This window comes from Aotus nancymaae, unplaced genomic scaffold (genome assembly GCF_030222135.1).
Source record: "Aotus nancymaae isolate 86718 unplaced genomic scaffold, 86718_ANA_hifiasm-v0.15.2.pri h1tg000004l, whole genome shotgun sequence".
Lineage (NCBI taxonomy): Eukaryota > Metazoa > Chordata > Mammalia > Primates > Aotidae > Aotus > Aotus nancymaae.
Window position 1 is genome coordinate 1057639 of NW_026988415.1, and position 19341 is coordinate 1076979.

The 19341-nt window shown below is 54.3% G+C and overlaps 2 protein-coding genes across 5 annotated transcripts; one reads left to right on the forward strand and one right to left on the reverse strand.

Annotated features, from left to right (window-relative positions):
* The first annotated feature begins 10638 nt into the window (after window positions 1-10638).
* Window positions 10639-16157, forward strand: EOLA1 (endothelium and lymphocyte associated ASCH domain 1). 4 transcript variants are annotated; one of them, XM_064360645.1, is made up of 6 exons: window positions 10639-11045; window positions 11851-11938; window positions 12082-12148; window positions 14147-14290; window positions 14393-14674; window positions 15544-16157. In XM_064360645.1, the coding sequence occupies exons 5-6, from the start codon at window positions 14422-14424 to the stop codon at window positions 15765-15767; spliced, it is 477 nt and encodes a 158-aa protein (XP_064216715.1). In that variant the 5' UTR covers window positions 10639-11045; window positions 11851-11938; window positions 12082-12148; window positions 14147-14290; window positions 14393-14421; the 3' UTR covers window positions 15768-16157. The 4 variants fall into 4 exon arrangements, with proteins under 4 accessions (XP_064216715.1, XP_064216716.1, XP_064216708.1 ...); XM_064360646.1 differs by having other exon boundaries at window positions 12082-12129; XM_064360638.1 differs by lacking the exon at window positions 11851-11938.
* Window positions 16158-16857: 700 nt separating this feature from the next.
* On the reverse strand, window positions 16858-18587 carry LOC110567694 (heat shock transcription factor, X-linked member 3). The gene is made up of 2 exons (XM_021667856.2): window positions 18033-18587; window positions 16858-17576 (listed from the first exon to the last, which is right to left on the reverse strand). The coding sequence occupies exons 1-2, from the start codon at window positions 18513-18515 to the stop codon at window positions 16977-16979; spliced, it is 1083 nt and encodes a 360-aa protein (XP_021523531.1). The 5' UTR covers window positions 18516-18587; the 3' UTR covers window positions 16858-16976.
* Between the last annotated feature and the right edge of the window lie 754 nt (window positions 18588-19341).

Genomic DNA, 19341 nt, shown 5'->3' on the forward strand with positions numbered 1-19341 from the left:
CAGAAATAAGGACAAGGAAATTAAGACAAATTCCAGATAAACATAGTGCAAAATTTACCTGGGAATCTGTGACCTGCATGTGACCTAGCATGGGAGAGGCACCATGAAGAGTCACCTTCCTAAGCTGGGGCACAACCCAAGGACCAAAACAACAGAGCTGGCTTTTCCATGGCTGACCCAGAAGGATGTACCAGGACGTTCTGTTGATATTAGGTGGACAGGAGGACTAGTTCAGAGATGTCAGGCTTCTTGAACCACAGACAGAGAGAAGCTTTGCTGGGCAGGCATGGAATTAAACTGGGCAAACCAGGAGCCAGAGACAGCTAAGAAACACAACCTCTTAAATTGGTCAGCACTGAATCCCCAAACAGTCACAGCATCAAATGTGTCTTGAGCTACAAAGGGCCTTCTAGGTACCATATTCCACCATTGCACCACTATCTTGTGGGTAGAGAGATCAAATCACCATAGCAAGGGTTAGAAAGACTGGTTGAGTCCTGCCTTGAACACTTACAGTACAAGCTGAGGCAAATCACTTCCCCTCTCTGAATCTCAGCATCCTCATCTCTCCAGTGAAGACAATGATAATGTGGTCCCAGGAGCATGTGAAGAATTCAGTGTCACATTAGGATGAGAAAAGGGAGCTGAAGAGGCACTCTTGCTGACCCTGAACACAACACAAGAACCCAAGGGCCAGCAGCTGTAAGCTTCAAAGCCTTGCAGGAATGTTACCTTTGCTTTACTACAGAGGAGACACCAGCAGGGGAGCTGCATTGAACTCTCTCTGGGCACACAGTAGGAGCGCTCAGAATATGTTGATTCTCACAGACTCTTCTCTGTCCTTACTGTACAAGCAGTTTCAAGCAGGGGTCTTGTTGGTATTTTAGAGGAAAACTGTTGTTACCACTTTGGGATTAATTTGATAAGACTAACAGTCATTTTACAAAGACAAAATCTCTCCATAAATAGTATGGCTGGGAAGGGAGGAATGAGGAGGGAGCAGAGGACATGAGCAACACTGAAATATCTAAATGACAGGTAAGAAAACAAGGGCAGTTTTGCTGTGATTGCAGATGACACTTGCACTCCTATCATTTCCCCACCCACCTCTAGCCCAGATGACTTGCTGGCTTCATGAGTGAATCAGTGAATTCTTCCCTGTACGAGAACCACGGTTTGCCTTTTTAAAATGCCGACAGTGCAACGCAAGTGAGGACACTCACCTGCTGCATGGGTGATCAGATATTCAGAAGGTCTCTGAATATCTAATCTCCCCAGATGCCCTTGAAACCCACACTCCTTCAGTGGGCCTTTAGGAGTTGGACCCAACCTAGTTTCCCAGCCTCTTCCCCCACGACTTCACTCTACAAATGGGTCTGGTCCAGCTGCAAACCTTCTCTGGGCTCCCTGAAGGTACCTAACTCTTACAGGTTGTCCCTCCCCCATTTTCCACCTAAAAAAAACCCTTTCGACCTTCAAGACGCCGCTCAAACACCCCCTCCTCTGAGAAGCCTCCCCTAGACCCTTGCCCAGAGTGAGCAGTCCCTCCCTCTTCCCATTCACCTAATTCCTTCTGCCTGTCAGATGCCCCCTTACAAGTAACAAAGGCATGAGTGTGCACCTACCCTCAAGGAGCCTCTTCCAGGAGGGAGCAGGGCTTCGATCTGCTTTTTGACATGATACTTTGTGCCGAGATCTGCCCTCTCCTGCCAGGCTGTGTTCACATCAATACCCACAGGTCACGAGGCGCTCTGCCAGCAAACCTTCGTGTCCGTGAGAGTTGTCTAATGCACACGCAAGCTCAAAGCAGCTCTCGGGTGGCCTATTGCAGGGCACAGCACAGTTCTGGCTGTGCAAAGACAGATGCTGGGCCCTTCCCTGTGCTGCTCAGCACATACCCACTCTCCAGAGTGCCTTTCCTTGGCATTAATTCATCCAGTCAGTTAAGATGGATTGCACGGCCTGCTGTGTGCCAGGTACCATGTGGACCCCACCACCCATGCCCAATGCAAGCCCCTCTAATGGGCAACCCTTGCTCCACACCTCCCCGTTGGGCTGCTCGAGACTGTCAGGTCTGGCCCAACCTGCTCTCCAGCCCTGCTTCCTTTCTGTCCCTTTCCTGAGTGCAAGTTAGCCCTGGTAAACCTCTGGCCCTGCCGACTCCCTCTCACGGTCTGCTTCCTGGAGGACCCAATCTGAGACAGTGGGTTCCAGAGTGGTCCAAGACAGCAAGTCGTAAGATGGAGTCTTGGTACAGGACCACCCTGCAACTGCCCAGCTGGCAACGAGGTTCCCATCTTTGGGCATAGGTGGCACGCGGGTGGCTCCAGGCACAAAACGGCAGCCTAGTTGCTAGCTCTTTGGTGTTAGAACTTTTGATGGGATGTGCAGCCTGTGGACAGGAAGTTCCTGGCAGGTGAGGAGATCGAGGCAGGGCGGACGTCTGGAAATGGAAACTCAGGGAGTGGATGGTGGTGACTACGTTGCCTGGATGGCCCACAGGGGATTCATGAGAGGCCAAGGGTAATTAACAAAGGTCTAAAAATTAAGCAGAAGCACTGGAGTCTTCCTGGTGGTTTACAAAGTAGCCCCCGATCCAGGCAATGGGCGAGCAGCAAAATCTGAAGAACAAACCCAGGACTTGCTAAGGTGGCTGAACTCCAAAGACAGCTGAACGCTCAGCCAAGGCAGGTCTGTCATGCCAACGACACAGGCCCTGTTGGGGAAAGCTGCGTCCCTAATACATGGAACAGGGACATCTAGGACAAGATCTCTGAATATCTAATCTCCCCAGATGCCCTTGAAACTTCTGAGTCTGCAGCATCAGCCCAGCAAGAGCCAGTGCAGGCACTCTACCCCGAAGGAGAAATAAATCACACAAGAATGTTCCCCACAGGTGTCCTCCCTCCCAGGAGTGGCCCTCACCTTATTACTGGCTGCCAGGTAGGTGACCGACAGTCCCAGTTTGCTGAGGAACTTGCAGTGCTAACACCCGGAGAGTCCCATGGAAGCTGGAGGAATTGGTGAGCCGACGGCCAGACCCGTGACCAGAGGGAAGCTGCAGCACAGCGCCGCGCGGGCAGGATGCGCCGGGCCTGGTAAGGGGGAAAGGGATGACACCCCTGAGGAGCTGCAGGATCAGCACGCACCTGCAGCGGCCGGGGGTGTCCCTGCGGGATGGGACCCGGATGCAGCTCAACCCGTGGGGGCTGGAAACGAAGACTAGGTCAGAGACTTGGAGACACTCTGCTGCTAAACACAACCCAAGGCCCTGGCAGGGAGCCAAAGGGACGGGGCCAACCTGTTGATGGCATGGGATGGGCAACAGCGATGGTCCATGCCTGAGTGACGGTGAAAGGCCCGGACTGTCACTGCAGACGGTGAAGGAAGGGATTCAAAGGCTCAGCAACGTGAGCTTGCTGGACCTGGACAGAAGAGGTGAGGCCAGAAGACACCCCGGAGGATCATGTTTCAGGAGAGGGCCCTGAGGACACATGCTTCAGCAAGGACATCGGGAACGTGCTGGAAAGAGGGTGCCAGCATCCATCAAAGGTTCAGCGTGGGGATCCCCTGCAGGCCAGGGCGGACCACAGGAGAGTGTCTCGCAGAACGGGGTGCACCAAGAACTGGAGCCTGATAAGGCTGCTGTAGCCTCCTCCTCTTCCTCCTCCTCACCTCCTCTCCTCCCGTCTTCCTCCCCTCCTAATTCTCTCTTCCTCCTCTCCACCTCCTGTCCTCCTTTCTTCCTCCCCTCGGGCTCTCCTTCTCCTCCCCTCCTCCTCATCCTCTCCTCTCTTGCTCTCCTCTTCTCTCTTCTCCCTCCTACTTTTCTCCTTCTCATTTCCTTCTCTCTTCCTCTCCTCCTTCTCCTCTTCCTCTCTTCTACCTCCTCCAACTGTTCCCCTCCTCTCTTCTCCACTCCTTCCCCACCCCTTCCCCACCTCCTCCTCTCCTCTTCCTTTTCCTCTGCCCCTCTTATCTACTCCTCCTCTTCCTCCTCTCCTCTCCTTTGCTTCTCATTCTCCTCTCTTCCTTCTCTCCTCCTTTTCCTCCTCTCCTGGTCCTCCTTTCTGCCACCTCCTCCTCTCCTCTTTCTCCTCTTCTCTGCCTCCTCCACCTCTCTTCCTCTTCCTCCCCTCCTCCTCTCCTCCGCTCCTCTTCCTCCTACACCTCTCCTCCTTTCCTCCCTCATCCTGGTATTCCCCTCCTTCTCCCTTCCTCCCCACCCTCCCACCTCCACCTCCTCCTCGTCTCCTCCTTCTGTTCCTCTCTTCCTCCTCCCCCATCCCTCTCCTCTCATTTTCTCCTCCTCCTTCTCATCTCCTCCTCTCCCCCGCCTCCTCTCCTCCGTATCTGCCTCTCCTTCACCTTCTTTCCTTCTCCTCTCCTCCTACTCCCCGTACTCCCCCCTCCTCCTCACTTGCTCTTCTGGTCCTCTTCCTCTTCTTCCTCCTTCGCTGCTCCTCCTCCTCTTTCCCATCTGCTCCTCTTCTCTTCTCTTTTCTGCGTGCTCCTCTCCTCCTTCACCTCTTCTCCTGGGTCTCATCTCCTCCTGTCCTTCTCCTCCTCCTTCCCTCCTCTAACCTGCTCCCTCTCTTCCCCCTCCTCCTCCTCTTTTCTCCCCTCCAGCTCCTATTCCTCCACTTTACCTCTCTCCTACTGCTATACACCATGTTTGTGCGACCCTGTGTGAGTCCAGGGGAGAAAAGGAAAGCTAAAAGGTGGACAGATGGGTGCAAGAAGGCAAAGAAGGGAGCCTTCTCCAATCTAATGGGTGGGGTGCTGGATGCATGTGAGTGCCTCCTCCTTGGGGGAGGGGGTCACAGCCTCCAGACGGGGGGCCACGGGACACTCCGTGACCTCTGGGGTTACTTACGATTTGGAGGGTTTAGGTGAATACTGAGTCCAACATAGCCCTACAAAGAGACAGAGGAACAAGCCTCTGAGCCGACGAGGTCTCTGAAATACAAAAACCAACATGAGACAAGAGGCAGAATGTGGGCAACACCCCCATGGGCACCCAGGAAGGAGAACTGTTCAGACCCCAGGCACAACTAGTGCCTGAAGAATATCTTAGTTTACAGTGCTATTGCTCAGCTGTTTACTTTATATAATCCTTCATATATAATCATATATTAGTTTATAGAATTAGTGCGTGAAGTATACCTTACTGCTTACATATATCTAGTTTATATAATCATACTTAATACTTATATCTGGCATACTTAGTTCTATATAATCTTTCTATATGATCATATAGGTATTGTAGTCAGAGCTGTACTGACACATTTAGAGCTGATGTATAGAATCCTTCTATATAACCGTATAGTAGTTTGTAGTAGGAGGAATGCCTAGAGCAGTCACAGAACAGAAGCAGTACATGGGAAAACAGCCAGACCAGGACGAGAACCAAAGATCCAGGCGGTGGCATCCCTGCCTGAAAGGGCATACGCTGTATGGCAGGCTTGGAGCAAGAGCCTCTCCTCCTGAAAAAGGAGTTGTAGTACCTTGCATCCAGTTCCTGTGGAAAGTAGGCCTCAGGCCTGAGATCCTGGAAGTAACCGAGGGAGAAGAACCCCTCTGGTGTGACCAGGCACAGCGGCTGTACACTCTGTCAGTCTTTTCTCACTTCTGTGCTAGCTCAAATCATCCTTCCATAAATACCTTAAGAGAAGAGCACGAGTCTGTCAGTTCCCACTGCATTAAGCTTACAGCATCCTTCTATTAGAAATCCTTTGAAGTCTCCAGCCCCCAGATAAGAAGTGTTGCGCATGACACCTGCTGCACACAGCCCACCTCTTTGCCTCAGTGACCTAATGAGGGTGGACCCCTTTTCTGCACACGACCCTCTACTACTGTGCACAGCACGGCCCCCTGCTGCACACGGCCCACCTCTCTGCCCAGGTGACATAATGGGGTGGCCCCCTCACTTATGACTCACGCAATTATCTATGCGCTATCACTAAGCCTACAGATGATGACCTCACGCACGACCCTGCCCCCTGCTTGTACCTAATAAATACAGATGCTCTTGGGCATCTGGGGGCCGTCGCTGATCTCCGCTCACAGGTGGCATGGCCCCTCGAGTCCAGATGCTCTTCACCAGTTCTTCAGTGTCCTATCTCTTTACTTCTCTGATCCTGCACCTCAACACAGCATAAGGGACACCCCACGACCCCGTGGGGCCTCCACAGCCCTACAGCAGAATTCAAAAAGAGCTCCTACAGCTCCATACCAACAAGGCAAGTCACTCAATAGAAAAGTGGGTAAAAGCCATTTCCTAGATGAGGAAAGCAGGCTGACCAAGAAGCATCTGAAGGGAAACCAGGAATTAGGGTCAAAGCGGTCCCAGACTGGCCGTGCCCCATAACCCTAGGCAGGATCACACACGAACCCTCTTGGGAGGAGGGTGACTTCCTCCTGGGCCTTAGAGTCAAAGCAGCACAATGAGGAGAGGGTGGCTGCCCTCTGGAAAGTGTCAGCAGGGAGGCAAGGGAAGAGGAACGGGGTGACAGGCTCAGAAAATGGGAAGAGCCGCATAGAAATCATGCTGAGGAAAAAATAATGCTTCCCTAGGGAAGCACATGGATGGAAGAGACTGACTGAACAGCCAGGGATGCTGAGCACAGAGAGGGAAGGGGACAGCACATTCCCAAGGGACAGCTGTAGCCAGGGAGGCTACCCTGCCACAACGGTGGAGAGGAGAGGCGGGGCTGGGCAGGGTGAGGCGAGGAGAGGAATAAGAAAGGCAGAGGCAAGGCTCAGAAGGCCAGCGAGATGGACAGGGAGCTCTGCAGGGGGCTCCCAGGGATGAGAGGGAAGGAAGACTCTGAGAGGGGGCTGTGGTTTCAGGAAGGAGGCAGTAGCCTGGGGTGGGGGGGCTGGCATGGAGTGCTGTCAGCTGCAAAGCAAGATCTTTGGAAAACACAAGGACTTCCTAAAAGAGATACGACGTGTGGCACGATGGGGATGCAAGCAAGGCCTGAAGAAGAAAGCAGACCTTGAGGAGGAGAAACACTCCTGGCCCCAGGAGATGGGGTCAGCTGAGTGTGTGCTAGTGGAGTGCAGCCAGGCACAGCGGCTTCATGGGAGCACAGCAAGGAACCCGAGAAGGCCCGGCATGCCTGCAGTTGCCTGCCTGGGGCTCCAGAGCATCTACTGAGCAGGACGGGTCTGGGGAGCTGAAGGCTGGCCTGACCTGCTGAGAGACGAACAGAGAGGGAGGGGAAAGTCTTGTTCCTGCCAGGACATTGTAAATGAGAGGACTGAGGTCAGAAATCAGAGCGTTTTCGGGTTTGGTGCTGACTTGCTATTGGGAATGAAAATCAAGACTCAGGTGCCATCTGGTCCCTTTCTCAGGGGTAGCCGAACACCACCCTCATCCCTACCTGACCTGGTGATGCCATTCTTCCTAGGCCCACTCACCGCTGCAGCTGCTTTTCTTCGACTTCTCCTCATCTGACCACAGATCAGACCTCGGCTGTTTGCTGCCGCCCAGGGAGAGTGTGCACTAATGTGCGCGCTAACCCCACTGCCCAGCACACCCAGGAGAGTGGGGCAGCTGGGAGAGTTAGAAAACGGAGCCCTTATGTAGCCACCACGGGCTTCCCCGCTAGCAGCCACATGTGAGTATCCAGCTCATTAGGTGAGTTCTAGTTCTTCAAACAAGAGGCTACGGGAGAAAGAGCAGGGATCCTCACTCATGGTGTGAAACCACTCCCAGCAGGTTCCGGGGTGTCCGGAAGAAGCCAGCAACCATTCTTGGGGGAAGGAGCCCAAGAGGGGATGCTAGCATGGATGGGAATTGGAACTGGTGATCTGAAGGCCCCTTGCCACCCTGAGGTTTACATCCCATAAAGAGGGACCCTCTCCTCCTCACCTCATCTCCAGCATTCCTGCTTCCTCAAGTTTCTCCAAGGAGACGTAGGTGCATCTCACTAGAAAAGACGAGAAAGCAGCCCTTTGCTGATTCAACACTTACTAAGCAGATACTGTGTCCTGGGCACCCAGTTTCACAAATGAGTAAAACACCGTCCTTGCCTTCAAGGAACTCAGAGAACATGCGGCAGCCACAGACTTTTACAGCGCAATTACCACCCTGGGCTCTAAGAGCCTAATGTGGGGTGGGGAGGGGAGACGTTAAAAATGCTGTCAGAACTGGAGACAAAAGTCCCTAACACTGCGGTGGGACTGTGAAGGTGACATTAAAGTTGTGCCTTGAAGGAGGCCAGGAGTGCACCAGGACAAGGCCATGGGAACCACCGCTGCAAAGCAGGGAGACCTGGGGCAACAGGCTGATGGCGACCTGTGACTAAACTGCACAGCGTGAACCCAGGGAGTGTTCGGCTTAAGGGTGGAGAGAGCTGGGCCGACTCCCTGGGCTGTTAGGACTTCAACCTGAGAAGGCCTGGCAGGGTTTTCACTAGAGGATTGCTAGGGACACATTTGTGACTTAGAAACTAAACTGAAAGATTGTGGAGGACAGACTCAAGAGAGGAAAGACAGGCCTCCAGCTTGGTCAGGAGGCTCATGGAATTGTGCAGGCTCCAGACCACGAGGCCTGAACTCAGGAAGTAGCAGAGGGGATGCAGGAAGAGGAGCAGTTTGGTCCCATCAGGCACTTCAGAGGCACGGACCTGGACCTTGGTTACGAAGTCAACGCGGGGGACTGGGCAAGCGGAGGGACAGCGGAGCATAGCATGGCCGCGCTGCGGAACCTGAGCCCTGACTGAGATGGAGAAGAGAGTTTGAAAAGCAAGTTCGCCAGGGAAGTTGGGCTGTGTGTTGGGCGACTTAGGTCGGAGGGGCGGCAGGACATTAAGAGTGGGGATGTTTCTCATCACCTGCAAAACAGGCGCTAAAAAGACAGTCCCTCCAGACCCCATTGGCAGGCACTGACAGAGCCGCTAGGACACAGGAAAGCAGGCCTGGGGGGCTCAGCCCTGCAAGACTCAGTCTAGAGCTGCAGGGACCCCAGACAAGTGCTCCCGCCCTTCTTGCTGCTTCCCTGGAGGTAGACTCTGAGAGTGCAGTTAGGTCGCTGGGGGCAAGCTTAGACTCTTGCCTAAGGGTGCAGCACAGAAGTGCCTCAGCTCCCTCCTTCCAGCTCCATCCTGCTCCTCAAGCTGCACAGCCTGCCTTCTCCCATAGCTCTGCCCACAGCTTCACCCCAGTTCTGCTCCGCTCCACCAGCATCTCCACCATCAGCTCTTCCTCCTGCAACTCCGCCCAAGCTGCTTCTCCCGCAGCTTCGCCCCCAACTCCTCCTCCTCCCAGCACTAACCAGTTCTGCCCACAGCTACGTCCTCCTCTTGCAGGTGGCCCCTCCAGAATCTCTGACACAGTTCCCGCTGCAGCTCCACCGTCAGCTTCTTTCTCCCAGCTTTTTCCCACAGCCCCATCCTACTCCCCATGCGTCTCCACTCCCAGCTCCAACTCCTCTGGCCCATTCCTGGTTCTCCTACCCCTCTGCCCACCCCAGCATCTTTCAGCTTTCCTCCGGCTCTGCACTAGCTCCTCCCCAACCGGGCTCACACAACAGCCTTGCTCTAGCTTGGCTCCTCCTTCCCCAGCTCATTCCCGCAGCCCCGCCCCATCTCCCACAGCGATTTGCCACAGCCCCGCTCTGCTCCTCCTCCGGAGCCTCCAGGCTTTCCCTCAGCTCCACCCTGCAGCTGAGCTATGCACCAGGCCCTCCTACAGCGCTTTCTCATGACACCACCCTGCACCTCCCCAGCCCTCGCTCTCCCCAAGCTGGTTCTCAGGAATCCGCGGGGTGCTCCCGCAGCTGCTTCTCGCTCAGCTCTTCCACAGCCTCGCGCTGCTTCTCCCGCCACGGATTCCAAAGCCCCGCCCCCAGCACCTCCCCAGTGGCCTCTCTCGGCTCCGCCCCATCCCGAGGCCCGCCCTGTTCCTCTCAGGGCTGCTTCAAAAGCCCCGCTCCAGCCCCGCCCCAGAGATGTCTCTCCCCCAGCCCCGCCCTACTCCTCCTGCGGCCGCTTCCAAGACCCCGCCCCAGCCCCGCCCCAGCGGTTTCTCGCAGCCCCTCCCCTCCCAAAACACCGCCCTGCCTCTGTGGCTGCGGCCAATGTCCCACCCCCGGGGTTACTCTCGCCCCGCCCCACCCCCAGCTCCGCCCTGCTTCTCCGGTGGCTCCTCCCGAGGCTCCGCCCCCAGTGCCCTCCCCAGCAGATTTTTCAGCCCCGCCCCTCCCCGAGCCACGCCTCTCCCCAAGCCCCGCCCTGCTTCTCCGGTGGGTGCTACCAAAACCCCACCCCCAACCAGCCCCACCCCTCTGAGCCCCGCCCCTCCGCACCCCAAGCCCCGCCCTGCTTCTCCTGCCTCTGCTTCCAAAGACCCGCCCCCAGCCCCTCCCCAGCGATTTCTTTCAGCCCCACCCTCCTCCTCTCAGCGGCCCCCTCCCTCACCGCGCTGGTTCCCCGCAAGCACCTCCTAAGGCCTCGCTCACATCCCCCAAGGCCCCACCCCCAATGGTTTCGCCCAGCCCCCCCAACCCCGCCTAATTCCCGCCCCACTCAACCCCGCCCCAGCGATTATCTCAGTCCCCGCCCTTCCCCTCCCCAGCTCGGCGACCTCCTCCTCTCAGCCCTGAGCCCGCGACCCTCCCCCGTGGTTTCTCCCAGCTCCTCCCTGCTGGTGTCGCAGCTCTGAGCTTAAAACTCCTGCCTGGTGGCCTTGTCCCGCCCCTCTTCTTTTTCCTCCCTCCGGTTCCTTTTCCTCCTTCCGGTTGTTTGTCCAGGCTGCCGGTCTCCAGCTCCCCTGCTGGCCTGGTGGGCTGGCGGGCGTCAGGACCCGTAAACTGAACAGCGTCTCCTGGCGGCCAGTGCGTGCGTAAGTGCGTGATGACGTCAGTGCATGGCTTCACGAAGAGTGGATTTCTGAAGACTTGGCTGTCTATATGCAAGGCTGAGTACGTGCCTCCTGCGTAGGCGGAGGACTGTTCTTCTGTTGCCAAAAGCCAGAGTCGGCCCTGGACGCGACCACTCTCAGGGTCCGGAGACCGTAACAGCGGCCGCGGCTGAAAGGTACGGGAGCCTGTGTGCTCGGCCGTCTTGCGGACAGCACCTGAGGGCTGGGGTTTCCCTGGATGTGAGTCTGGGAACCCGTGTGGGGCGCGCCCAAGGCACCCTTTCCTGTCCCCTGCTCTCGCCAGGGTCTCAGCCCCGCTCCTTCTAAGCGTGTCTACTGGCGGCATGCGTCTGCGAGTAGAAATCCCGTGTGTTCGGGCCGGGCGCGGTGGCTCACGCCTGTAATCCCAACACTTTGGGAGGCCGAGGCGGGCGAATGGTCGGGAGTTCTAGACCAGCCTGACCAACATGGAGAAACCCCCGTCTCTACTAAAAATACGACAATTTTAGCCGGGCGTGGTGGAGCGTGCCTGTAATCCCAGCTACTCCAGAGGCTGAGGCAGGAGAATCGCTTGAACATCGTTTAAGTAAGTTGAGGGAGGCGGAGATTTCGGTGAGCCGAGATCGCACCATTGCACTCCAGCCTGGACGACAAGAGCGGAACTCTGTGTCAAAAAAGTAAAGCCCTGTGCTGCTCCACACACACCGACCCCATCTCGGCCCTGTCTTCCCTGCCTCCAGCTTGGACCCTCTGCTGTGAGCTTGCCTGGACCTGAGGCCAGGCAGTGCACAGCTCTGTGGCCTGTGGCATCGTGCTCAGCGTGACCTACCCAGAATTAAGCTGAGGGGAGTGGGATGTAAGCCCCCCAAACCCTCGCCCAGTGACAATGGGAGGGGAAGTGGCATTTTTCTCCCCTCGGATAGAGCGTGCTCAGTTGTAGGAATGCGACTCAACTTACTTAAATGATGTTCTGCCCTGCAGGCTGGTGCACCCTGTGGTCCTTGACCCAGACAGGTGCCGAGGGTCCCACTGCTGTGATGAGCAGAACCAAACTGAGTGAGGTGCACAGGTGTGTTACTCATAAGACCGGCCCTCCCAGCTCTTCTTGGTTTCCAATGCCTTCTACTAAGTAGATGACCTTCCTAGGGCCATTAACCAGCCTTGCTGTTTTGCACTTAATGACCTTTCCTCCTTATCTTCCTTGTTGTGCAGGTAAAGAAGCTACGTGGAAGAGTGTTTCCTCCTCAGGCTGCAAAGCAGGTACTCTCTGCAGCACCAGGTAGGAGGGGACTCAACCCCCTTCTTGCCTTTCCAGTTACCTGAGTTCTTACTAGGGATTCCCCACACACCCAGTTCACATTTGTTGTGATTTTGTGGTGATGACGAGAAAAGGGTTGGCTAAGAAACTGAGCTTTGGAAAAGAGGCAAACGTTCACTGTAGCCACATATCCCGATGGGTGTGGCCAGGCCCTGTGGGGGACATTCAGCCTCTGTCAGAAGTAATCCAGAACCAAGGAACCTGGTGATGTTTTGTCACCCATCAGCAGAATAATGATGCTCAGAGCCACAAGTGTGTGAAGAAATGGCACCGTGGCTGGGTTGATGGAGTGTACACGGGTGAGTCTTCGTGGAAGGCCATTTGCTGGAAGGCAGACATCAGCATCTTAGATGTGCGTGCCAGGCGGCCGAGGCATTCTCTTCAAAAGGTCTTCACACGGCGAGTGTTAGTGGAAATACCATTTCTAGTGGCAAAAGTGGGAAGCAGCTTGTAACTCTCCCTCAGTGGAGGAATGGTCAGGCAAATTGTGGGATGACCAACAATGGGATATCACACAGGCAGTGAAAACAAGGTAGATGAAGGTGGGCAGATGGAAAGAATGGGCTTGATGTGCTGTTAAATGGAAGAGTCATGCCCTATCCTATGGAGATGTGTTGGGAACAGCAGTTTGCCAAGATGGCTGAAGCAAAGGACCATAAATGGGCTGGCTTAAACTACAGACGTTCGTTGTCTCACAGTTCTGGAGCATGGAAGTCTTAAATCCAGGTGTCGGCCGGGTTCGTTTGTTCTGTGGGCTGTGAAAGACAATCTGGTCTGTCCCTCTCTCTTAGCTTGGGTTGACTGGGCGGCACTCCTTGGCTTGTAGAAGCATCTCCCTTATCTCTGCCTTCGTTTTCTCATGGTGTCCTCCCCGTGTGCATCACTGTCTCTAACATCCCCCTTTTCATAAGGACGCCAGCCACGTTGCATGTGGGTCAACCCTAATGACTTCAGTTCTGCTTGATCACCTCAGTAATGACTGTGTCCTTATGTATAAGGCCCCATTCTGAGGTGCTGGGGTTTAGGACATACGCATTTTAAGAGAACACAATGCAACCCATCACAACCGACAAAAGCCCTGAGGTAGAAACAAGCTTGGCATGTTCCCTCAGTGGATGGAAGGCCTGTGTGGCTGCAGGGTGGTGAATAAAGGGGAGAGGAGAGGACATGGCTGGGGCGGGAAGCCTCTCAGACATCTTGAGAGGCTGCGACTGGGCTGATGTTCTGGCTTCAAGCCCATGGCTCCTTCTGAAGCACAGGGCTGTACTCCATGCAGGAGGAGGGGACCCTCTCCCAAGGTACACACGCAGGAGGCAGGGACCCAGGCAAGAGGCGTGAGAAGTAAGAGCGCATGTGACTGTGGGCCGGCACCTCATTCTCCTCAGCCATAGACAGCCTCACGGTAGCACTGACCCTGCTGGTTACTTGAGGATTCCATTTGATGATCTGAGGATCATGCCATGCCAGAGGCTGGCATGTGTTTCGGGGAGGTGGCAGTTGTTCTGATTTTCAATCTTTTTTCAGCTCAGATCGGGGACAGGGGTGTCTGCTGACGTGGAGTGCAGTGGTGGGGGAAAGGGCTTGAGGAAGGTGGCACCCAGAGGGGTGGGGAGGAGATGTCTGACTGAGGACCGACTGAGGTCATGGTGCATCCTGAGAGCAGAGCTGAGATTGGATATCAGTGACCTGGGCTCAGCAGCCCTGCAGTAGGAGCCGGGAACGTCAGTGCCTTGGTGGCAGCAAGGCCAGGGCACTGAGAGTACTGGCGGGGCACAGCAGGGGGAACAGAAGAGAAGCAGAGCCTGGGACTGCCCCTCTGTGCTGGAAGAGGGCTAACACCAGCCCCGCCTCTCCACTCTGTCTAGGCCGAGGGGGCCCTCTGTCCTCTGTGTTCCCTAGGGCTTGGTGACCTCTGTCATAGCACTGACCACACGCTATCTGGCCTGTGCCTTCCTCTAGCTGCCCCCGCCCTACTCCAGACCTCCCCAAGGACTCCATGAAATGGACCTGAGTCAGCCGAGTCCCAACCCCTTTTCTTGGGCCTTCCGTGGCGCTGGACATCAGTGACTGCGTAGTGACACACGGAAGCAGTGGACCATCAAGGTCAGTGGGATTTAAGGGACCTGGGAGACACGGGGGAAAGGTCAGGACCACTGCCAGTGAGCTTGGAGGGCTGGCGTGTGACGCGCTTCTGTGCTTCGGCAGGCCACAGGAGGCCCCGGGAGCTTGCGAAGATGAAGTTTGGCTGCCTCTCCTTCCGGCAGCCTTATGCTGGCTTTGTCTTGAATGGAGTCAAGACTGTGGAGACGCGCTGGCGCCCCCTGCTGAGCAGCTACCGGAACTGTACCATCGCCATCCACATTGCTCACCGGGACTGGGAAGGTGATGCCTGGCGGGAGTTGCTGGTGGAGAGGCTCCGGATGACGCCTGCCCGGGTTCAGGCATTGCTCCGAGAAGGGGAAAAGTTTGGTCGAGGAGTGATAGCGGGTAAGTGACGATGTGCCAAATGCGCAGGCAACTCCCGGAGCCGCCACCCAAGATCTTGCTTGGGAGTGTGGGGCCTCCTGTTGTCGTCTGAACTGATTGGCGTGTACAGCACAGTTTCCTTTGATGACAAACCTCCAAAGGGGCAGCGAGGGCCCTGGGCTGGGGGTTGGCGGGCCTGGCTTCCGCATGCTCTGCTACATTGTTTCTCCACTCTGGGCCTCAGTTCCTGTTTCTGATCTCAGTGAGAAGCCGGGTCAGGTCCCTGTGCACATGGTACGTGTGGTGTTTGGGGTGTGTGTGTGTGTGTGTGTGTGTGTGTGTGTGCGTGTGTGCACGGGTTGCACATGTCTGCCAGAGACCAAGTTCAGCCTGCCAAATGGGTCAGGTGGCCTCTAGAGTTGGGCTGTCTGCCTGGCTTCACGAGCCTGCCCCAGCCCCACCACTCACGGCACCCTGGGCGAGTCCCCTAACCTCTGAGTGACTGAATTCTGACATCAGCACCTGTCCGCCGGTGACCTGCGTAGGCATCACCTGTAGGTTCCCAGGCGGTAGCTGGTGCCCTTCCAATCTGCAACCGCTGCCTTCAGCAGTCTGGCTTGGACCCGCCTCTTACTTGTGTGGCTTCACTGAAGACAAGACCCTCTCCTCTGCCTTTCTGGAGCCCTCCCCGCTGCCTTTCCCAGCATTCGCTGAATCGAGTTTGGTTCGTTATCAAAGCTGTGGAAAAAAGACTCGACCCCCTTCTTGTCATTTTGCTGATGCCGTCTTACTTTCTATTGATTGTGACTTTGAGTAAATGTGTTGTCACACAGGCAGGCCTTGGGCTATGGAAGTGAAAAGCATTCATGTGTATCTCTCTTTGTGTACAGGACTCGTTGACATTGGGGAAACTTTCCAGTGCCCCGAAGACCTAACTCCTGATGAGGCTGTGGAACTAGAAAATCAAGCTGTACTGACCAGCCTGAAGCAGAAGTACCTGACTGTGATTTCAAACCCCAGGTGGTTACTGGAGCCCATACCTAGGAAAGGAGGCAAGGAGGTATTCCAGGTAGACATCCCAGAGCACCTGATCCCTTTGGGGCATGAGGTGTGACAAGTGTGGGCTCCTGAGAGGAATGTTGCAGGGAAACCAGCTAAATCATGATTTCAATTCACCATCAGATGAAACCAGCTAAATCGTTTAGCTGCTTTCAATTCACCATCATGATGCAGACCTACATACATTAGGTGAAGTCTGAATTTCCCCTGCTCTGGAGAGCCCCAGCCACTAAGCACTGTGCATGGGAATAGGTTTTTTTGCTCAGATGAACGAAGTAGGGGTGGGCTTTCCTCGTGTGATGCCTCTTTAGGCACACAGGCAGTGTCTCGAGTACTTTGTCCTTTGGGTAGAAGGAAAAGCTGCCAGGAAATGTCTCGGCATGGCTACAATTTTGGTCCTGCTAATTTCTGGATTATACAAATAAATGTGTTGTAGATGACCAGTTATGAGGCTCCATTCTGTGTTTTCCCCTGTCTCCGTTCCGGTCAAAACTCATCAAATCTAGCACGCAGGCGACATTACAGAAAGCCGGACCTGGCACCGAATGTTTGCCTGGTAGTGAGCAGCCATTAATGGACTGACTCATCCAGGATGGAGAGGACGTCAGACAAGAGCAGCTGTCTGTCCTTTCAGGTTACTCTCACTCTCTTATGAAAGTGTCTGTCAGTTCCTGAAGCATGTGTGTCATCTGCATCACACAGCTACTTCATATCCTAGCAGTGGCCCTTCTCTTCTGAGCCGGGATGTTACAGTGGTCGTAAATCCCTTGGCAAAATGGGGTGGCCTGACTCAGGGGGCCCCGGTAGGCTAGACTAGGGATGCTGACCTGCTGATCAGACACTTCCTGGCAACATTGGGAGGGACCCATGGGGAAGAATCTCCTGTTTAAAGATACTGCCAGGATAAGGAGTGAGGCTATTCTTTCTCCTGACCAGCAGGCAAATCTCAGGGGACCAGGTCTTCTTGGGCTTGGCCTCGACGCTTCCTAGCAACATCCTTTGCTGGGTGTGTGAAAATGCTGCTTCTCCAAATGAATGAGGACAGTGGGGACCAAAGCCTGTCTTGGACAGGATTTTCAGCCTCTTCTGGCTTGTGCCAATGAGATGCGTGTCGTATAGAAGGTTAGAAAGAACACAGACACCAGTTCTCATTTAAATTGTTTATTATTTATTTCCATGGAATTTTGTTTTTCTTTCTTAAGACCAAAAAGGTGTTTCTCATTAGAAAATGGCAACTTTTATTGGGCACTAGTGGCCTGTGAATTCATGGATTTGGATTGTTTCTGAACTGTTCACAGAGTGTAGAGTTGTAACCTGAGGAGTCTTCCTCCTCCTCCTCCTCATCATCAGAGGGCTCGTTTGGAGTCATGACCAAGAGGGAGGCCAACAGAATGGAGTAGCAGACATTGCACGAAAACATTAGACTACTAATATCTGGGCAAACCAGGCTGCTAGGCACTTCCCTTGCGCTTTCCATCCCGGCAGTAGCCGAAGATGCAAACGCGTCATTTCCAGAGGTGCCCTCCCTATTTGGGTCATTTGGTTCCTGAGGGGGCCCATATCCCGGGGGATGCCCAGTGATAGGGTTCACATAGATGGGCCACGTACCAGGGTGTGGGCACGGGAAGGACTGGGTGCCACTGGGTCCCTGAACATTGGGGGTTCCCCCCTGGGACATTTCGATGGCTGCATCCTTGTCATTGCTGTGATGGATTTGTAGGGGGTGTCTTATAGGTACCAGCTTCGACCTCTTTGGAGCTGGGACGTGGGTCGCTTGCTGAGTGGCGTTTCTGAGGTCACCGTTTCTCCGGATATTCTCCAGGAGCCAGGGCTTGCCTCTCTGAAAATTGGAGTTGTGGTAGATCTGAAACAAAATGAAGTATGTTAGTCGTTCCGGGATAAATTATTCCTTTCCTGCCTCCCAAAATGATGATCTTGTTTTGCAATGGAGAAAAGAATGCTTTAAGTGGCAGCAGGTGTGGTATGCCCTACAGCATGACCTGACTAGAGGTAAACAGTTCATAGGGCAAGGTGGTAATATATAACTAGCATGAATTTTGATATTAAACTGCAACCCCCTTAGAGGTAATATGCGGGTCTGGATAATATGTTCCTTTATATTATCTTTAAGGGAATTGTAGTTTAATGTCAAAATTCCTACTTTTAAAATTGTATAGTTTGCATCTTTCAATAAGCAAAATACATATAAAAAAGTTATCTTTGACACTTAACTCTTTTACGGTATATTATTTGCATTGGTGTCCTATGAAGATGTTTGAGAAACAAAGGAAAGGGATTACAGAAATGCCTTGTACTTTACCATCACATTCTTGTCTCTTGGAGAGGTGCTTGCGCGTATTTTGCGGAATCCGTAGAGGTTCAGTTGGCGAATGAAACTCTTCAAGCTATCTGTTTTGAAGATCTTCTCTGCGCCTCTCCGTTGAAGAATCTCCCTCTGGAGGAGATCCTTCTCGATGATCACAGCATCTCCATCATCGTTCCAGTTCACAGACTGGAATGTGTCTTCCTCCACCATCATCCAAAGCTTTCTTGGGAAGGAAAGCCTAAAAAGGTTGCGGTTGTCTTCCATGCTGGCCACGCGTTGGTTTTGGTCTTCTGGTTGTGGGTTGTCTTGAGAACCTGAGTCTTGGCTCACGGCTTGGTCCTCGTGCCTGTCCAAAAGCTCCCTGGAATCCACATTTGGATCAGGTGATGAACTAGATGGGCCCCCACTTGTTGGTTCTCCACCAACAGATGGGGCCAGCTTGGCTTCATATTCCTGTTCAGTATTCTGACTCGCCATGGAGCTACACCAGAATCGGGAGCATTTTGTACCCAAGACCCTTATCACTGTCCTAGCAAGTCCAGTATGCCTTCAGTCCCAGTGCGGGTGCCCAAGAAATACTGTCCACAGAATTCTAGAGTCTCGGTGTCAGGGCAACCAGCTGCTTAACTCATCATCTGCTTTATTTTTCACGTGATGTCACAAAGGTGGCTCTCAGCCAATCTGGAGAGGGGGCCCTGGCCAGATGTTGGGGGAGGAGACAGGTAGCGTAGCTTTCAGCTTCTCCCTTTTCTAAAAGTGTAAACAGGCATGGTTTAAGTTCCCAGGGAGTCTCCCGTCTTCTGACAGGCACATTGTGTCTTAGGGCCAGGCCCCAGATGAGCTGAGGAGCCATGACTCTATGGCCATTCCCACCCCTGAAGACAGGGGAGGCCTTTTGCTAGCCTCTGATTCGCTCAAGAGCCAGCCTCTAGTTAGACCTAGCTTGGGTTTCACCAAGACTGCCTGAGTCAGACGGGCCCCTCACGGGTGACTGCCTTCTAGGAGATGGTGGTCCCTACCAGGCTGTTTGGCCTGGTCTGCGTTAGTAGCACCCCTCTTTTACAATCCCCCCATCTCCTTCCTCCTTGGTCTCTTCCAGGTACTCCTAATGATTGGTTGGCTCTGCGCCAGTGGGCCCGGATAAAGTGTTTCTTATTCCACTTGATGGAGTTGTCCCCAGAGGGGTGCTGTGCTTAAGTATGGCGGGAGCACTCCTCTCACTCCCCTACCATGGTGTTACCCAAAGCACCATTTGTGGTTGGATGGCCACATCCTCAGCTATGCCTTGGAGTCTCCTGTGGAG